Source organism: Delphinus delphis, chromosome 9 (assembly GCF_949987515.2).
Source record: "Delphinus delphis chromosome 9, mDelDel1.2, whole genome shotgun sequence".
NCBI classification, from domain to species: Eukaryota; Metazoa; Chordata; class Mammalia; order Artiodactyla; family Delphinidae; genus Delphinus; species Delphinus delphis.
This window is the reverse complement of record NC_082691.1, coordinates 74,981,361-74,999,480: the sequence shown is the minus strand read 5'-3', so window position 1 is coordinate 74,999,480 and position 18,120 is coordinate 74,981,361. Positions and strand designations below refer to the sequence as shown.

The following is an 18,120-nucleotide window of genomic DNA, read 5'->3' as shown; positions in this document are numbered from 1 at the left end:
TTTTACTATTGTTATTTATTTATTTATTTTTCAGTACGTGGGCCTCTCACTGTTGTGGCCTCTCCCGTCGCTGAGCACAGCCTCCGGACGCGCAGGCTCAGTGGCCATGGCTCACGGGCCCAGCCGCTCCGCGGCATGTGGGATCCTCCCGGACCGGGGCACGAACCCATGTCCTCTGCATCAGCAGGCGGACTCTCAACCACTGCACCACCAGGGAAGCCCTACTATTGTTATTTATTTCCCAGTCCTGAGATGTGGTTAGGAGCTATACTCCCTACTCCTCATGTTTGCAGGTAAAGAGAGTTCCTAAGAATAACCCTCCTGGGGTAAATAACTAATATTTATCATTGGATGTTGAAATATTAACTATGCTTACTGGGATACCAGTTGGAACTAAGATGGAAATTTATGGAAGGCGGTTCACAGTTATCATATTTGGTATTTTTTTCTCCTGCCAAGCAGACTATAATTGGGTAAAACAGCGTGTATATACTGAAAATTCCTGTGGTGGGCCACTGACAACTTCCTGTGAAAGAGAAAAAGAAGGCTATGGCAGTGTTTAAGACATGATAATATCCTGAAGAAATCTGAATTGTCTACAGGGAATTGAGTGCCTTGGGAAGGGATGTGGCCGCCATCATTTGAAGGTTCAAGCCTAGGCTGGTCTGCCACCTGGTGGGATCTGGGGGTCAGTGGAGGGAGATGTTTAAGAGCCGGATAACCCAGAATCAGTTCAGGCTCTGTCATTTAATTACTGTGTGACCAAGAGCAGATTACTTAACCTCTCCAAACCTGCAGTGCCCTCATCTATGTAGCAGGGATAATAATATGATACACTTCACAATGTTGTTATGAAAAATAAATGAGATGGCATATGTAGTTCAGTTAGCACTGTGCTTGCCACATAGTAAACATTAATAGAAACCAAAAATAAACATAATTATCATAGTATCATTATGAGGAGAGATTTAAGCTTAAAATGGGAAGGTGTCCTACATGACATTTAAGATCCCTTCTTACAACAAAAATCTACGTGTTTATATCCTCCACTGATGTTTCATTAGAATTAAGGCTATTCTCTGCCTGAAAAGTCATATACATATATATACACACACACATACATGCGCGTGCACGTGTATGTGCATTCGTGGTCACGCAGATGTGTGCACGTATGCATGTGTATGTGCATGTCTGCTAAAGCATTAGCAAGCAGTCCAACAAACAGAACACGTATAAAAGATGTTTATAGCAGCCTGCATACGGTACACGAGTACCAGAGGTTTGTGATTAATTCTGAACATATGAGGTCAGTAGCTCACAGGGCTTTTTCCCCACAGAAATGCCAATAATGAGGACGATCTGGAAACAAGTTTCCCCCTCAGCACAATCACCAACAAAGCAAAGGGATGGAGAATCAGTTTACTTACATGCCCTATCTTCTCTCAGTTTAATGATTAGAAGGTAAAGTGAAATCAAATTATTTCAACTTTTTCAAATTATTTCCACTTTTAGAAGACTTCTATTTTGCAAGTAGAATGCAGTTGACTGAGGTTAAATTCTTCCATGGCAGCTTTAAACTATTTCTTAGGGCTTTTACTACTCTTCTGGAGGCTCAACCATTTAAGACCATTATCTAGAATTAAACGACAGCTTCAATTAAAATATCTAACCAACAAGTATTGTTCCAGTTTTCTATCTTGTGTCCCAGGATTACAAGGCTCAGGGTGGTATAACTGGAAAAATTAAGATTCAGGTCCCATACTTGAGGAGCTGCCAACAAGCTAAATATTAATAATTTTAATAATTTACAAACACATAGCACTCAAGGATTTTCAAACAACTTCGAACATATTATCTCACTTGATCTTTATCACAGAAGATAGGTGAGTCTTATATTTTTATCTTCATTTGGAAGATGAGGGAAAACTTTGAGTTCAGAGATGCTAAACCCAAGATCCCATGGCTAATAAATGACAGAGCCAGATTTGGAACCCAAGTGTTTGTCTCAGAATCTAGGACTCTATTGCCCAATACTACTTTTAAAAGAGGCTTATTTATTTTAAGGCTATTTTATGAGCTACAGAGCTCATAAAATAGCTCTGTAGTTACAGAATGGTACTCAATAAATATTAATTGATGACCTAAGTTTACTGTAATTCAGGACAATATTTTCATGATTAGTTTTACATTTTAATCAAATTTGAATAAACATTTTTTAACTTAGCTGAGAAAATATTAAATAGATATATTTTATACCACCCTATATACAGTACCTAAGTCTACAAATACTATGTTGGTCATTATCCACTGAAACTAGAGTGGATAAATACATCCTTCTGCAAATATGGCACTGTGCACCACTCTTCAATTTCCTGTTTTGTGAGAAGATGACCGTGACCTGAGTAAAACCTCAGGAATGATATTAGATCACTTATCTTTGTCACTCTGGATATCAACAAATTAAAGTAGGCAAGTCCATAAATCATCACACAGGCACACATACACACACCCAACCCCACCCTTTGCTACAGTACTGCAACAAAACAAGAAAACAGCCTTCCTTTGTCATTTTTCACCAGTGAAAGTCTTCATCAGACATTTTGCCAAGAAAACTGTCTTGTAGTACCTGATGTGAACTGCAGGAGGTTTCCTAGAGGTCAAAATGTGTTTTATAATATCAAGAAACTGAAAATGGCCCTCAGCCACGTGCCTATCACGTAGTAGGTACTCAAATACGGGTAAGTCATGAACACACACTCCTCTTCTGAATAAAAGATTACAGAAGTATCCTCTGCCATGATTTGACTCCCTTAAAATCAAATTCTTAAAAAAATATATGGGAAATACTGCATATTTATAAATAGGTCAGTCATGTGGTTAACAAGACAAATATTTCCTACTATATATATACCTATTAAAATGGCACTCACAAGTCAAAAGAAAACTACTTCTTCATACTTTGAGGTTTTCCTCATTATTTGCTGGCCAATACTGATTACCTATCATTTACTTATGGAGATACAGAATGTCATATGAGTATTTTTTACCACTTTTATTCACAACAAGGTTCATGTCTCGAGTTGGTTCTAAGTAAGACTATCACTGGCGTGCAATTCCTATCAAATGCATCAACACCCTTGGGATCTCCATATTTTGCCACTTTCAGGCTTCCTGACCTGGCCTGCCTAAGCTAGGTCTATCAATTTACCCTTACTGTATGAAGCCCGAAAATGGGCCCCAAAGCCTCTTGTTTTTTTACTTAAAAACAAGGCTAATAAGCATAGGCTCTACAGGGCCTCAACATTCATTGGTTGCAATTCATTTTTTTATAACTGGTGCATTGGAGACATGACATTGTGGTCACTGAACACTCTCTGCTATCATAAAGAGTTCCTATGGGGATTCCACAGACTCACTTTTGGCACATGAGGATTGAATTCCACAGCTCTATGAATGGCCTCTACTGCATTCATCTCTGCTGTGCTCAGCCCCCGCCGAGATGCAGCCTCGGGAGAGAATCTGAAAAGCAGAAAGACAAACACCATCCAGTTGGGACCACTGCTTGGGCATTAACCTGGAAAGGCATCTACACATCAAGGGCCCAGAAAACCACAGCGAGCCAAAGGCATGAGCTCTCCAAACCTCCACTACACAGAACCTCTGAGTGACCCCTCAGACAGAGGCCAACAAAAACCCCAGCAGAAGCAGAAAGCGTGCTTGCATCTAATCGCGGCAGGAATGAAATTCAGCTGTGAAGTCTCTCTGTCTAAAGAGCTAATCTAAGTTTTCTAGAAGGTACCTGCTTAGGTCAGGGGAGGGGGTAGGACTGACAAGGGCAGACAGTGTAGGAAAAAGAGAAAACTAGGTTACAGAAGAGCGCACTTGGTTAAAAACAGAACTGGGGAGAATTTTAAAGGAGGCTCCCAACCCAATGTCAGTGCTGCGATGGAGGGTTAAGTCTTGCAGCTTCAGCAGCAGGCGAGCCTGCTTGGGGCTGTTCCGGCAGGGGGAGTGTGCATGCCCAAACTGCGGGCGAGACACCTGCCCAAGTGAATGAAAAAAACCAGACCATGCAATCTCTTTCTCACCTCACACCCAGGGCTAACTCCAGAGCTGTGCTTGGCAGGCAGACACCACAGGGGAAGCTGTGACAACCCTGGCCCTGCCCTCCCAAGCTGGAGTCGCTGTGTAGGGAGAAAAGATGTTGCAGTAGGTACTGGCGATCTACAGGATAAAAAAGAATGAAAGAAAATTACTTCGGTCTTGAAGTGCACACACACTTAACAGCAAACCTGTCTGACACAGCAGAGGCTGTTTTCTTTTCCTGTTATCTGCTTTTCAGTGCTACCGAGGGAGTGTATCGGGAAGTGTAAGCGTTTATGAACTCAAAACCAGTTAAGCCATCTATTTCTTTCACCTGCCAGTCATCTTGGGGGTTTATGGAAATTCTCTATACCACAGTCACCTGCCTGAACAAAACGGGCAAATGTCCCACTGTGATGGTGACTCAAGGTAAACGGATCCTGGGTGGGGAGTTAGTTTGGAATTGATGAGGTAAGAAAAGGGAGATGACCATCCCCTTTTGCCATATTAATATGTTTGTTATGACTACTACCCCGCCCTGGACTGCTGGAGGAAGAGGAATATGCAAAAAAATGAATCAAAGAAGGCATTTTGTATAAGTCCCAAGCAGGCCTTTTGGTATCTACTGTCTGGCAAAAAAAAAAATAAAAATAAAAGTCACCTCAGAGGCATGGAGTTTCATATAAATCCCTCTTTAGGAACCCACACACCATTACAATACCTGGCGATATACATTCCCTCCTTCTAGTAGTGAAAGAAAAGAAAATGCAGGTTTTGGAAAATGCATGCTCATAAGCAGGGGTCTCATAGACTAAGAAAAACTTGCAGAGAAAGCCCTCAGAGACAACACATCTCCTTCCGTCCAGACCAGCATCTGTACTGCACAGGCTACTATCCACTTACTTGTCAGAGACAGCTCTCGCTTTGAGCAAGGCTGCTGTGTAGCATATCGTTGCCGACTTTGGTAAGCTTATATCTGTTAGAGAGAAAAAAAGGAGGAACTGTTATAAATCTGTACAAACAAAGAGCAATGATTTTTTAATACACTAGCATTTTAATCATGTAAGCCTAAAGAGCATAAATTAAGACTATTTTAACTGTTCCTTATGTAGCCAAATGGTAGGTGAAACTAAGGGTAATTCATACTTTTGTGAATAATTCAAATTTCAAATCCACCACACTGTTCAGCAATCACCTTTTATTTAAAATATGGATTTTTCATATGTTGAGTTTATTTAAGCAGAGAATAGCTATAAATACATAAATTTAAATATGACATGAATAGTCTTGATATCAAGAAAGGCAAACAGGACTTCTTTGTTAACTTATAAAATTTCTCAAGAGGCATATGAAATATTAAAGTGAAAAAAATATTACCTGGATTCTTTTTTAAATATGAGGTTTTTTAGTGATAAATAAATTTATTTAAAAATTATTCTTTAGTTTTTCTTTAGTTAGTATTCTTTAGTTATTCTTTTAGTATTCTTTAGCTATTCTTCAGATTTAAACCAGATTTCATGAAATTTATATTTAGTTTTTTTGTTAAAATTGGAAAGAGAAATCTTTATGAGGATATATTATGAAATCTTTATAAAACTACACAATTTTTGTTCATTCAAACCCATGATAAAGCTCCTTTCATATGAAGCCTAATTTGTTGCCCACAAAAACAGTTCCTTTCAGTTTGTACAGAAAATTTCAGATGGAGGGGTGGGAACGGGTACCAGATTCAGATAGAGTTTACAGGCAAATAAAAGCACAGAGTACAACTAAGAGGAGATAAGTGCAAAGAGGGTAGTCCCTCTGGGGGGAGGGGGTAGGACTTGTTTTTAAATTATGATCCTATTTCGCACCAGAACTGTCTTTCTTTAACACTCAGACTAGGTAAAAATATGCCATTCCCAGGTGCTACAAAATTCACCCGAGGTTAGAAGAACTCTTAACACCTGGAACGCCCTCCAAGTTTCTTTCGGGCTGTTTTCAACTTTAGAAGAATTACATTACGGTAGGGATGAAAAGGAAAGTCCATAACTAGACAAAAGTCAACAGCAGAAGAAAATAATTTCATAAAAGAAAAGCAACCTTTCATTCAATAATGAGTATTTACCACCAATTCCAGCATGAGGAATTTCTCTTTGAGGGAAATTTCAATGACACTGATAAAATACAAATAATCAGAGAAAATACCAACACAGAATTGAAAGGGAGAGAGGTCTTTGTAACCCTGATCTCATAAATTATATCCAAACAAAATTTCAACACCATATGCATACTGTAAAATGGTGTGCTTATGACTAAGAAGGAAAAAAAATGTCAGACACTCATGGATTTGTCTTGTTGCTTCTCCAACATCTAAACATTTAACCACTTCCCAGTATGTGAAATCAATTCAGGAATCAATTATCTTGTTTGCCAGGGTCCATTTATTGATTGTTACTGGAAGATAATAAAAAAAATTGCAGATAATACACATTCCACTTAAAAGTTCAGACCTTTTTTTTTTTTTAAACTTCAGACCTTTCATTTAAAAATTATCTAAGCCCTGCTTCCACCCTTCCTGGTGTGATCGGTGTTCCTTCTGCGACAATCTAGCACCTTTCTATGAAGTGGAAACAAAGGATTAGTCCTAGAAAGGAGTTGAAACTGAAAATAATGGTCAAAATTATTCGAAGGTGGCAGCACAGATGGAACCTCACATGATAAACTAAAGAAAACCTGTTGTTAAGGATTTAGCTTCTCAATGAGAACGATCATGTTGTTTAGAAGGTTACCTAATCAAGCAAATGAACACATTCACCCAGTTGGAAATGCAGAAAGAGATACGATTGATGTGTTCCAGCAGAATCTTAGAGATGCCTAATCAAAGGTGATCTTTAATCCCCTCACACCCATAGACAGGACATTCACAACTCTGCAACGTTACAACTACTATGGTACAATTTCCCCATTTAAAAAAATTTTACCCTTACTCCCTCATTGTATGTGAAGATACTGGTATATGTGCACAGTCATAATGCTTAAAAAAATAAAGAAAAAAATATTTTAATCAATATCAAATGGGAAAAGGAAGAAATATAAATACCCCATTCCCCACCAGTGGCAAGTTCATTCCACTTGTTATCTCTTTAGTATATTATTTTGCTCTCACTATTAAACAAAAATTAAAAACAGCAAACAATTCTTGCATAACTTATTTATATATTTTCAATATTTTTCTTTCAATTCTTTCAAAGCAATACATCTATTTGGTAATGGCAATTTGTCTCTAAGGAGGGATGAATCATTATAAAGAAACTGATCCTAAATTACCCTTCAGGTAAAGCATCTTGTTCAAATAAGGTTTTTGTGTACAACACTTTCTTTTTTAATGTGGCAATATAAATCAAATGCTTTAACATTTTGCCTACCCAGCAATTCTACTTCTGAGACTTTATCCTAAGGGAAATCATCACAACTGTGCATGAAGATTTAGCTTTAAGGATGTTGATCACGACATTGTTTCTAATGGTAGAAAACTGGAAACGGCCCAAATGTCAATCACAGGAGAATGGCTAAGGTGCTGCACATCCACAGGGTGCAATTCGATGCAGTCGTTAAATCATGTGGTGGAAAGTATTTTATGACCTGGGGAAATGTTGCATTGTTGTAAAACAAGTTTTGTAAAACAAGTTTACAAAAATTATGATTTCACATATTTTTAAAAAAGCATTTTTATGCACAGAGATAAAAAGGCTGGAACTATATATACCAAATATGAACAGTTTTTATTTCTGGGTGCTGGGATTATAGACAATTTTTTTCTATGTTTACCTGCATTTCCGAAGCTTCCTGCGACGTACACGTAATAAGTGAATTTTTAAAAGATAACAATGATGCTAAGGGGAAGAATTCTTTCTACAAATTGTCTGCAGCAAGTTCATGGGCAAATATGATACACTGGTGGAGCGAGACACAGACAGCATAAACAGACAAAGGCAGAACTTACACGAAGTGCTGTTAGCCCGCAGATGTAGAAAATTATTTATATACCTTCATGAAAGTTAGCGTATTCCTTTTGTGGTGTGCAGTTGTTAACCGTATTTTAATCTAATAAATGCCTAATATCTAAATCAGAGGCAGGACCTGCATGTTTTGGTTCACTTTTAAGAAAAAACCATATACATTACCTTTAGGAGAAAGCTAATTATTATGGGCTGCTTGCCCCATGAGTCTTTTTTCATTTCTTTAGGGAAAAAAAAAAAAGACTGAGACTTGGTTGTTGTTGCCTATTATAATTATGAAACTTATTATTTTGAAATAATTATGGGGACATAGGAAGTTGTGAATACAGCACACAGAGTTCTGGGAAGCTTCCTTCAGCGTCCCTCAAATGGTGACAACTCACATAACTGCATTATAACATAAAAAAACCAAGAAATTGACGTTGGTACAGTACTATTAAGTCAATTACAGACCTTATTCAGTTTTCACCATTTTTTACATGCATTCCTGTGTATGTGGTTCTATGAAATTTTATCCCAAGGCTAGATTCATGTAACCACCACTACCATCAAAATACGCAACTTTTCCAAAGGAACTTTCTCACGCTACCCCTTTATTTGTACCCTCCCCACCCATACCTGTTCCCAGTGACCACTAATCTGTTCTCTATCTCCATAGACTTGTTTGCCTACTATGATTTTATGCTTTTGCCACCAGGGAAATGGATAAAATGGTAAGGGGAACAGGGTGACTAACCATACTGATGGAAATGGTAGTATCAGAAGTTTTAAGCAGGAAATAACAACAAATAAGCTGCTTTCCAATATTGCTTGTAATTTATTCAGAAATTTTATTTTGAGGAAGAAACTCAAAATCGTTCTAAGTCCAATTTTGTATGAGCAGACTCTAACTGTGCAGTGCTTTTCTGTCTTTTGAAAGTGGTGTGTAGCTACCATTATTGCCAGAAAGTCCCCTTAAGAATTAGAATCCAAGGAGGAAATGAAAGTAAATGAGACATCACACACTCATTGTAGAAACAAGGAATGCCGAATAAATGTTTCTCACTTTGGCAAAGCTGAACTGTTGGCGTTAGTTTAATTTTCCTTCCATTTCTTTCCACCTTGTGTTTCATACAGATCCTTTTATGAAAGAAGAACTTTCTCCAAGCATCTTAGGTGTACAAAATCAAATTGTTGTGAAAGTCTTTCCTTAAAATCTACAATCTTGAATTTCATACAACTGGAATCATAGCACGTGTACTTTTGTGTCTGGGTTCTCTCTCTCCAAATGATGTTTCTGAGGTTCATCCATGTTGTAGCATGTATCAGTACTTCCTTCCTTTTTATTGCTGAGTCGTATTTCATTGTGTGGATATACAATATGTTTATTCTCTTGCTAATGGCTATTTGGATTGTTCTCCAGTTTGGGACTACTATGAAGAAAGCTGTTGTGACTATTCTTGTGTACTTTTTGGTTTAAAAAAAAACCCTCATTTTTTCTTGGATATGTAACTGGAAATGGAATTGAGTCAGAAGGTAGATGAATGTTTAAACTGGTAGACAGTGCTCCATAGTGGTTGTATGAAGTTTGCAAAGCTAATATATGGCGAGAGAGGTCAGAAAAAGGGTGACTTCTGGGTTAGAGGGGCAATTTTCTGAGATGATGGAAAGTTCTATGATTCTGGGCGGTGATCACAGAGGTATATACATAGGTGAAAAGTCATCCCAGTCTACATTTAAGATTTGTGCATGTTACAATATGTAATTTATACCACAACAAAAAAGATGAAAAAAAAAAGCCAAACCTACAATCCTGTGTCACCTGAAGCTGCCTTCTCTTACTTGCCTTTCATCATTCTGGACCCTCCATTCTCTCTATGCATCCTTATCTAAAAATTACTTCCTAGTTTAATAAACAGAATCTGATTATGTTTCAGGTTGGTCTTTCAAATACTAAGATGGTTAAATTATCCTCTAAACCTAATCTTTTCCAGAATAAATACTTCTAGCCCCTCAACTGACACAGTCTTCAGAGCTTCTCACTTATTTTTGTTATGGAGCCATGGGTGATTTCAAAATATGAGAATTAGAAGTGGAAATAATCATCTGAATCCCTGAAACCCGACAGTACAGAGCTCAGGGGAAACGTGCAGTCTGAGCAGCCCTGGCCACGAGCATTCTCTGAGTACTAGTTGGGCTGGCCCTGAAGCTGAGCACCTGGAGCGGTTTGTTCCTATGGTCGTGTGGTCAACAAACCCCTCTGATTCTATTCAAACCAATTTCAGCCAAAGCCAGGTCTTTTCTCTTTTACTTCAGCCATGAGAATTTTTGAACCTATGAGCAGGATTTCACATTTGACTCCATTAAATTTTAAATCTTAAAAAAAAATCTAGGACTTCTCTGGTGGCACAGTGGTTAAGAATCCACCTGCCAATGCAGGGGACACGACCCCTGGTCCGGGAAGAGCCCACGTGCCGCGGAGCAACTAAGCCTGTGCACCACAACTACTGAGCCTGCGCTCTAGAGCCTGCAAGCCACAGCTACTGAGCCTGCGCTCTAGAGCCTGCAAGCCACAACTACTGAGCCCACGTGCCACAACTACTGAAGCCCGTGCGCCTAGAGCCCATGCTCCGCAACAACAGAAGCCACCGCATGCTGCAACTACAGAAAGCCCGCGCCACGTGCAGCAACAAAGACCCAATGCAGCCAAAAATAAAATAAATAAATTTATAAAAAAATAAAATCTAAACCATTAAATATTAATGGTTTCAGCATATTAGTCCAGGCTATTAGTCATTGTTGTAACTCAACCTACCACTCACAGCTTTGCTCCATATACCTCGTAAGTACACCTTCCTCCCCATATGATTATTATCATCATCAAAATTACTGCTGACATTTATCAAGGGCTTATTAAGTGCCAGGCACTGTTGTTAATCACTTACACACATTAATCCTCAGAGCAACCCTATGAGATAGGACCTACTGCTAGCCCTGTTTTATAGATGGGAAAGTGAGGCACAGAACAGTTAAGAAATATGCCAACATCACACACTTAGAACAAATAATGAGCCTCCCCCAGAACACACGCTTTTTAACTGTGCTATGCTGTTGACAAGGTCTGATTTAAAAACATACTGACCATAGCAATACCAAGGAGAGAATCCAAAAATGGTATTCTAGAGATCACCCTAAATTTGCAACGGTCTGCAATGATCTATGTGCAACCATTTATTAATAGTTATGATAGGTATTATACCATTAAATTATACCATTTATTAATGGTGTAATAGGTATCATGACCACATTGCTCCACGTTACCTAAAAAGACAGCATTAAAAACATTATCAAAATTCACTTTGTTATAAGGCAGAAACTAACACACCATTGTAAAGCAATTATACTCCAATAAAGATGTTAAAAAAAATTATCAAATGTTTTATTTAAATAAAGATACAAATACTTCCATGGCATTTCTCTAATTCAGAAATATAAAGAAAAATGGCCTCAATAAGAAACATTTAAATATTATTGTATAGACTACAAATATTTTCACATGTACTATCTCATCTGTTTTTATGTCACACAACTTCCTCAGTAAATCCATGCTGGATCTTCAATCACCTCTTTCCTAAGTGTTCATAAACCACATATTTCTCTCCTCTAGAATTTTGCTGGGATTGATTTATTTGTTGAAATTCTTAAAAAAAAAAGAATCAAAAGTATTGAGGGGAAATAGAAAATAGGAGTGAATAGTTGTATATTTTTATTAACTTATTAACACATTACTTTCTTATCCAGATAGTAGTACTACAAGGTAAATCAAAGAATTGGACAACAGCACATGACTGTGTAGGTCAGCCCTCAAAAATCTTTCATTTTACAGATAAAAAATACAGGCCCAGGGAAGCTGAATGATATACTTAAGAGCTGCCTAACTAATTAGTGACAGAGATGGTCTTGCAATAGCGTGTCACCATCCCATACTGCCAATGTGGTACTTGCTTTTATTTTCCTTATCATCATTCTCTTATACTTTATCATTTTCCTTGGAAAATGGCTTCACAATTAAAGTCTTGAGACTTTTGCCTCCTCTGAACTTTAGCCGCCCAGAACACCGCTGACAGGTTTCTACCTCACTTGTATATACTTATTTAGCTATTTGTCATTCTGATATTTTCATAAACTTTAATCATCTGTGTTTAATTTTACATTTTTTTTTCCCAGTGGGAATAACTATAATCTCATCTTTTAGAATCTCTCATCCTTCTTGAACCAATTTCCACTTTAACAATCTCTGTATCTCCTATGCCACATAGTGTCCGCACAAAGTATTTATTGAATCTCCATTTATGGGTTTATATTTATCTTTCGTTTGAATTAAAAAAAGGGTGTGACTTCTCGTTGTTGTTATTATAAGCTATACGATAACATGCTCTCCTTTAAGGTGCTTCCTTTTTGGCAAGAATTAAATCCAAGGTATTAACTACTCTCAGGCTTTGTCGACTTTGGTTGTAATTAAAGTGTAAGACAAGACCTTGTCAGAAGCTTTGCTTTTAGCAAATGAGACTCGTAGATTGACAGGTGCAGGCCTTCACATCGCCTGCTCCAAACTCACAACCTATGAAGACTAGGTGGACCTTCCACCTGTTCCCCACATTCCACTTTTTTTCCCTCCTCATGTCGTTGTTATGACTCAGCAGAAGTAGGCAGGTGTTGGTGGGTTACATGAATCCTGGCAGGCTCTTGATAACGTCTTAGTTACATGCCCCCGAAAGACAGATTATCTAAGGCTTATACTGGGTCTACATAGTTAAGAAAGAGATCCCCAGAGAGCAAATGAAATGAAGTAGTTATAGTTTAAAATAGAAAGTTTTGATCACCCAGGAAATAAAAAAAAGTTTCTGCCTGGGATTCCCATTTGTTGTATAAAGAAGAAAAGCCAAACTCTAAAAACTCTTTTATACTTGTTGGTTGGAAAACCCTGCATACGTTTCCCTGAAGGATAGAATTCTGTTTCTTCGCAGAGTCTGAAATCACCTCCCCAGTCCTCTCCAGCGGCATTCTACTCCTTCACATCTTAGGGCTTTCCCAGCGTTCATCTCTCAACCACCTCAAGTCAAAAAAGGGCAGAGTGTGAATCCACTGTGCCACTCCCTTCACTCTGGGGGCAGGCTGAAGCCCCTCCTCTGCTGACATTGCTTCCAAGTCTCTCCATGGTCTCCAGAACAAAATCCAAACTAGACCCAAAGCTCTTTGAGGCCTGGCCCCTGCTTAACTCACCCAGTGCAAGTTCAGCCCTTTGCTACAGCCTCTGTCTTCCCTCTGCTCTGTGGGAAACAGAGTTCTCCTCACAAGCTGTGTCAAAACTGCCCTGAACCTCTGGACATATTCTCTTTGCCTCCAGCACCTGCGCTGTCTGGCTCAGCACAGATCCCACCTCCACTGGAGTGGCTTCCCTCATTACTCTGGATGACGTGTCCCTTCCATCTTGGGTTAAACTCTATCAGTCTTTACACTTTACAGCGATTGTCCATTCTCTTATTTCCCTCTCCTACTCACGTGGTGTGCTTTAGGGGTAAAAGCTGTGTTTCTTCATCACTTTGTACCCACAACACAAAGCAATGTTTGAAACATAGTTGGTGGTCAGTGTTTGCTGAATAAAATCCTAAGTTAATGTACTAACATCAAATCACTTGATATTACCTTCCTTCAACATGCGAACATTTACTTCTAATTTAGCTTCTGGGAGTCAAAAGTGGGTGCTTTAAGAGGGAGTCATAAACTTGTTATTTCTCAACACGTATACTTCCTTTATCTTTGCTTACAGCATTCCGGCAGAAGGCATGACATTGGACTGTGCTCTAAATCTAGATGTCTATTTGAAAAGGCAGTGGAATGAAAAAGTGGGACAGGAAGAACGCAAGAGTAAAAGCTGAAACAAGGTTGAAGAAAAGTAGAGTTTTTATCCAGAAACAAGGCAGGCAAACCACACATCTTCTGGCTCCCAAGCACCCTTTACGAGAATGACGCTGCTGAAAAAAAAAAAAAGTCATCTCAGGGAGGATGACTGTTAAGTTTTCAAAAGTCATAAATGGCTCATAAGATCAAACCTGCAATGCAATGAAATAATCTTAGGACAAATTTATGTAATTATGAGTAAAACTGTCAATTTGATGTGTCTCAGAAAACCCATGGGGCAAAACTTTAGATAGGACAGAATTTTTCCAGTGATAATCTTTTCGCCTTATTTCCTTTTGTTCATCTGCAATAATAATAACAATCAAGATGTAATTTTAAAAGGACCATTACTTTCCCGGTGCATGAGATTAGTCAACTGAGGGTCAATTTTACATCTCTACTTCTAAAAGAATGTTTTCAAGGGTGGCAACCAGCAGATAAGTCCCAAAGCACCTCACAAGTAAGGACACTATGTCATAGTGCATCTCCATCTAACAAGTTGTTCGTTCACCATAGATGCTCTGAACACCTACTGTAGTACATAAGTGTCCAAGAAGAAGAGGACACAGGGCTTGCTCTCAAAGAGTTTCTTTCTCTGTACTTCCCACAGCATGTTTCAAACTGATTCACTGAGCACGGATTCATCCCACCTCGACTCACCAGGGGTTGTTTTTTGTTTTTAACATCTTTCTTCAATAGACTGAAAGCTTCTTGGCGACACAGAGTAAATCATATTCATCTCTGAATGTGGAAGCACCTAAAAGTTAGTATTTTCAACAATAAAGGTTTGATAGATCCTTGCTGAATTAATTTGAAAAAATTAACCTAATTACTCTTACAACCATTTAAGATTACATAGTATCAAGCATCACTTTTCTTGGTTGCCCAGCAAACTGATATACTTGAAGTTTGTGTAGCCTTGACAGATGCTTTTAGAGCCACGAACTGACTAACCAAACAAACAAAATTGAAAAACAAACGAATGAAAATGCAGCCCACTTCTCCTTCCTGTCTGTGGACTGTAATGTCTTATTACTGTACCATTATGTGATGCTGTCCTCCATGTGACTGTCTTCAATAAAATTTCTCAGTTTACTCCTGTTCATGATATGATGCAATGAAAACAACAGGAATGTAAAATTCTGTCCTTAGATTTTTTTTGGGGGGGGGGGTTCCAGACAGTATGAAGTCTTTTTGTCCCACCTTCAAAAAGCCAATCTAAGGTCCCCTTTCAACCAAAGGTGAAAACTTCACTGAAGAAATAAAAAGGACTGATATACTAGAACCTCAAAATGATGCGCCACCTGGGATGGGGAAATACTACATGATCTTGGTAACCTGGAGGAGGGGGAGAGGCAGGCAACACGGATTCAACTATCATGCTACAAAGCCAAACAACAGATCTTATCTGCAACTTTCGAATTGGATTACCCCAAAAGGTCTGTGTCAGGAGGCCCTTCTGTGGCTGGTGCCCTGGAGCCAAATACAGCAGCTTATGGGATGGTGATGGCCAGCTAAGGAGGGATGTTACCTTGGTAAATTATGATAACTGGGCAGTAAGGATTACTAAAGCCAGCATAAATTTAGAGGGTTTGTTCATGTGCCAACTCTGCGAATTACAGATGTATGCATTCATAAAATGTCTTCCAACATCAGAGATTGTAGAAGTTTTTCACGCACACAGTCTTCACTGAAATAGCATCTGTTATCAGAACTCCCGCTCATTGCATGTATAGTATATACATACACTTTGTAACCTCAAAGGCCTAGTCCTCTTGACAGATCTCTTAGTTTCCAAGTCAGCAGGGCACCCACTGCAAAGCTATACAGGGCCATCACTTCTCAGTCGCTCATGCTTACCAGCCTGAAGCCATAGCCCATGGTGTCAGTGCTGATAATTATTTTCTTCTTTGAAGCAGCAACGGGATTATCTGCCTATCTTTTACACAAGGATTCTCTTCAGCATTTGCCGGGTATCCTTGATCTTTTCCGTAAGAGCCAGGCCAGGGAAGGGAGCTGGACTAGGCTTCGAGTCTGTCACTAGGGACTGATAGCACTTCAAACCCTCTTTCTTGAATGCAGCCTCCTTTTGTAGTGGATATGTCTCAGAAGCTGCCTGTGCCTATGGCATCAGAACTCACATCTATACATACACTTGACCGAAAAGCACCATTTTGGAGGTCTGGACAGCCTGACGCTGACTGCTTCAATACAGATTTTTTTAAAATATTTATTTATTTAATTTGGTTGTGCCAGGTCTTAGTTGTGGCTCGAGGGCTCCTTAGTTGTGGCAATGTGAACGCTTAGTTGTGGCATGCATGCAGGATCTAGTTCCCTGACCAGGGATCGAACCCGGGCCCCCTGCACTGGGAGCGTGGAGTCTTAACCATTGCGCCACCAGGGAAGTCCCGTCAATAGAGATTTTATTCACCGGTCCTTCTGGCATCTCAAATCCCTCTTATTCCACAAACATAAATGGAAAACAGCCTAACGAAAAGACAGGGTATCCAGTGACCATTTCAGAGGAATGGAGATGATAGTTGAGTAACTTGTACTAGTTATAAGGCCCTGGGCAATGAACAAAGTGTACAAAATTTTTACTTATAACTACATACTGACTCTGCAAACCAATGAGTAGCAAAAAGCTTATTCTCTGAATAGTCTCAACATAGAGTGATTCCCTCATGCTTTCTTTAGAATTTCTGTTTTCAATCTACTGAGATGAAAGTATTTCCCCCAATGTTACAAACATGTCTTGTTCTTGAAAGTATACCCTTTGCACATTGCCAGATGGTAGATAATAATGCTAATTTAGGATGGGCTTGACGCCACCAGTAAAAATGGTCTTGACACAGTTGTTGCATTTATATAGCATTCGTGACTATAAAAAAGACCAGCTGTCCCTCACAGGGAAGTTCCTGCCCCCAAATTTAGGGCAATCACTAAATGACCTAATGGAGTAAATATCGAAAAGAGCTTGGATTTGTATTTCTACTGGTACAAATTGCCCCAAGGCTGAAACAATTTGTCTTTTGATCAGGAGTGAAAACGTTGGGCATTTTTCATTTTTCAGCTTTCCAAATGTTAGAGTTGTTTATAGATAAAACTAAGCATTTCCATTCTTACCAAACATCTACACATATGTCCTATGAGATCTAAAATTAATTTTAATAACAGGCCATAACACTTTTGGGGGGGGCAAAAGACTGGGCTTTTATGCTCTCATTTTAACTGACATTTTATGTATGGTTTTCCATTTGAACAAAATGGATTGAGAACAGAGGTGAAGTTCAGGAGTGGTCACCTTAGCGCTTTAGAATGGTTAATAGTTACTGAATTCTTACTGTATGGCCCACACTGTTCTAAACATTTACCATGGATTAACCGCTTTAATCCTCACAACAAATTCCCGGCTGCGTGATCCTGGGCAAGTTACTTAGGCTTTCTAAGCCTCGATTCCATTTCCAGAGAAAGAAATGGAAGCTTAGAAGGTTAAGTGATTTGCTGAAGTTCACTCAGCCAGTGAAAGGCAGAGCTGGGACTTGATCTCAGGTCTTCCCCACCAACAGGACTGCCTTTGGCATCCTCAGGGATCACTAACTAGAGACAGAACTAGACACTCCCAAAGGAAATGCTCACAAAATTAGCACTCACATTCCTCTTCACTTGCTCTGTGAGATTCTTCTAAAATTGAAATGGGCAAATGATAATGAATAAGAAACACATGAATTCTTTTCCCCATTCCCACCCTAATCTTTGAGACTTAAGCTTTCAACCTAGGTGGCCTATAAACTTCTTTGAAAGGCGATCCAAAGCTTGCAACAACTTTCTCAATGGCTTTGAAATGAAGGCTCTGATGACTTAATGATCTTAAAAAACATTTCTGTCTTTATAGCTAATGTATGACTGAAAAAAAGAGATAAATCTCCAATTAAATGGACACCATACATCAAATCCCCTTTGTGACTAAAGAAATCAGGTACACCTTGAAGATGGAAAGACATATTTTGAAGATGGTTTCAGAAAGATAAGCAAATATAGATATGCCCAGTTCTTAAGGAACGATTTTAAAAGAATCTTAAAAGACAATGTGGCA

The 18,120-nt window shown here is 38.8% G+C and overlaps 1 protein-coding gene across 4 annotated transcripts in view; it reads right to left on the bottom strand.

Moving 5' to 3' along the window:
* ST7 (suppression of tumorigenicity 7) overlaps positions 1–18,120 on the bottom strand; it is a 254,521-nt gene that overhangs the window by 33,016 nt on the left and 203,385 nt on the right. For all 4 annotated transcript variants that reach the window (XM_060019955.1, XM_060019957.1, XM_060019954.1 and 1 more), the window contains 2 exons: positions 4,987–5,059; positions 3,417–3,519 (listed from right to left, as the gene is read on the bottom strand). In XM_060019955.1, the coding sequence (XP_059875938.1) occupies positions 3,417–3,519; positions 4,987–5,059 (176 nt within the window). The remainder of the gene's footprint in view (positions 1–3,416; positions 3,520–4,986; positions 5,060–18,120) is intronic.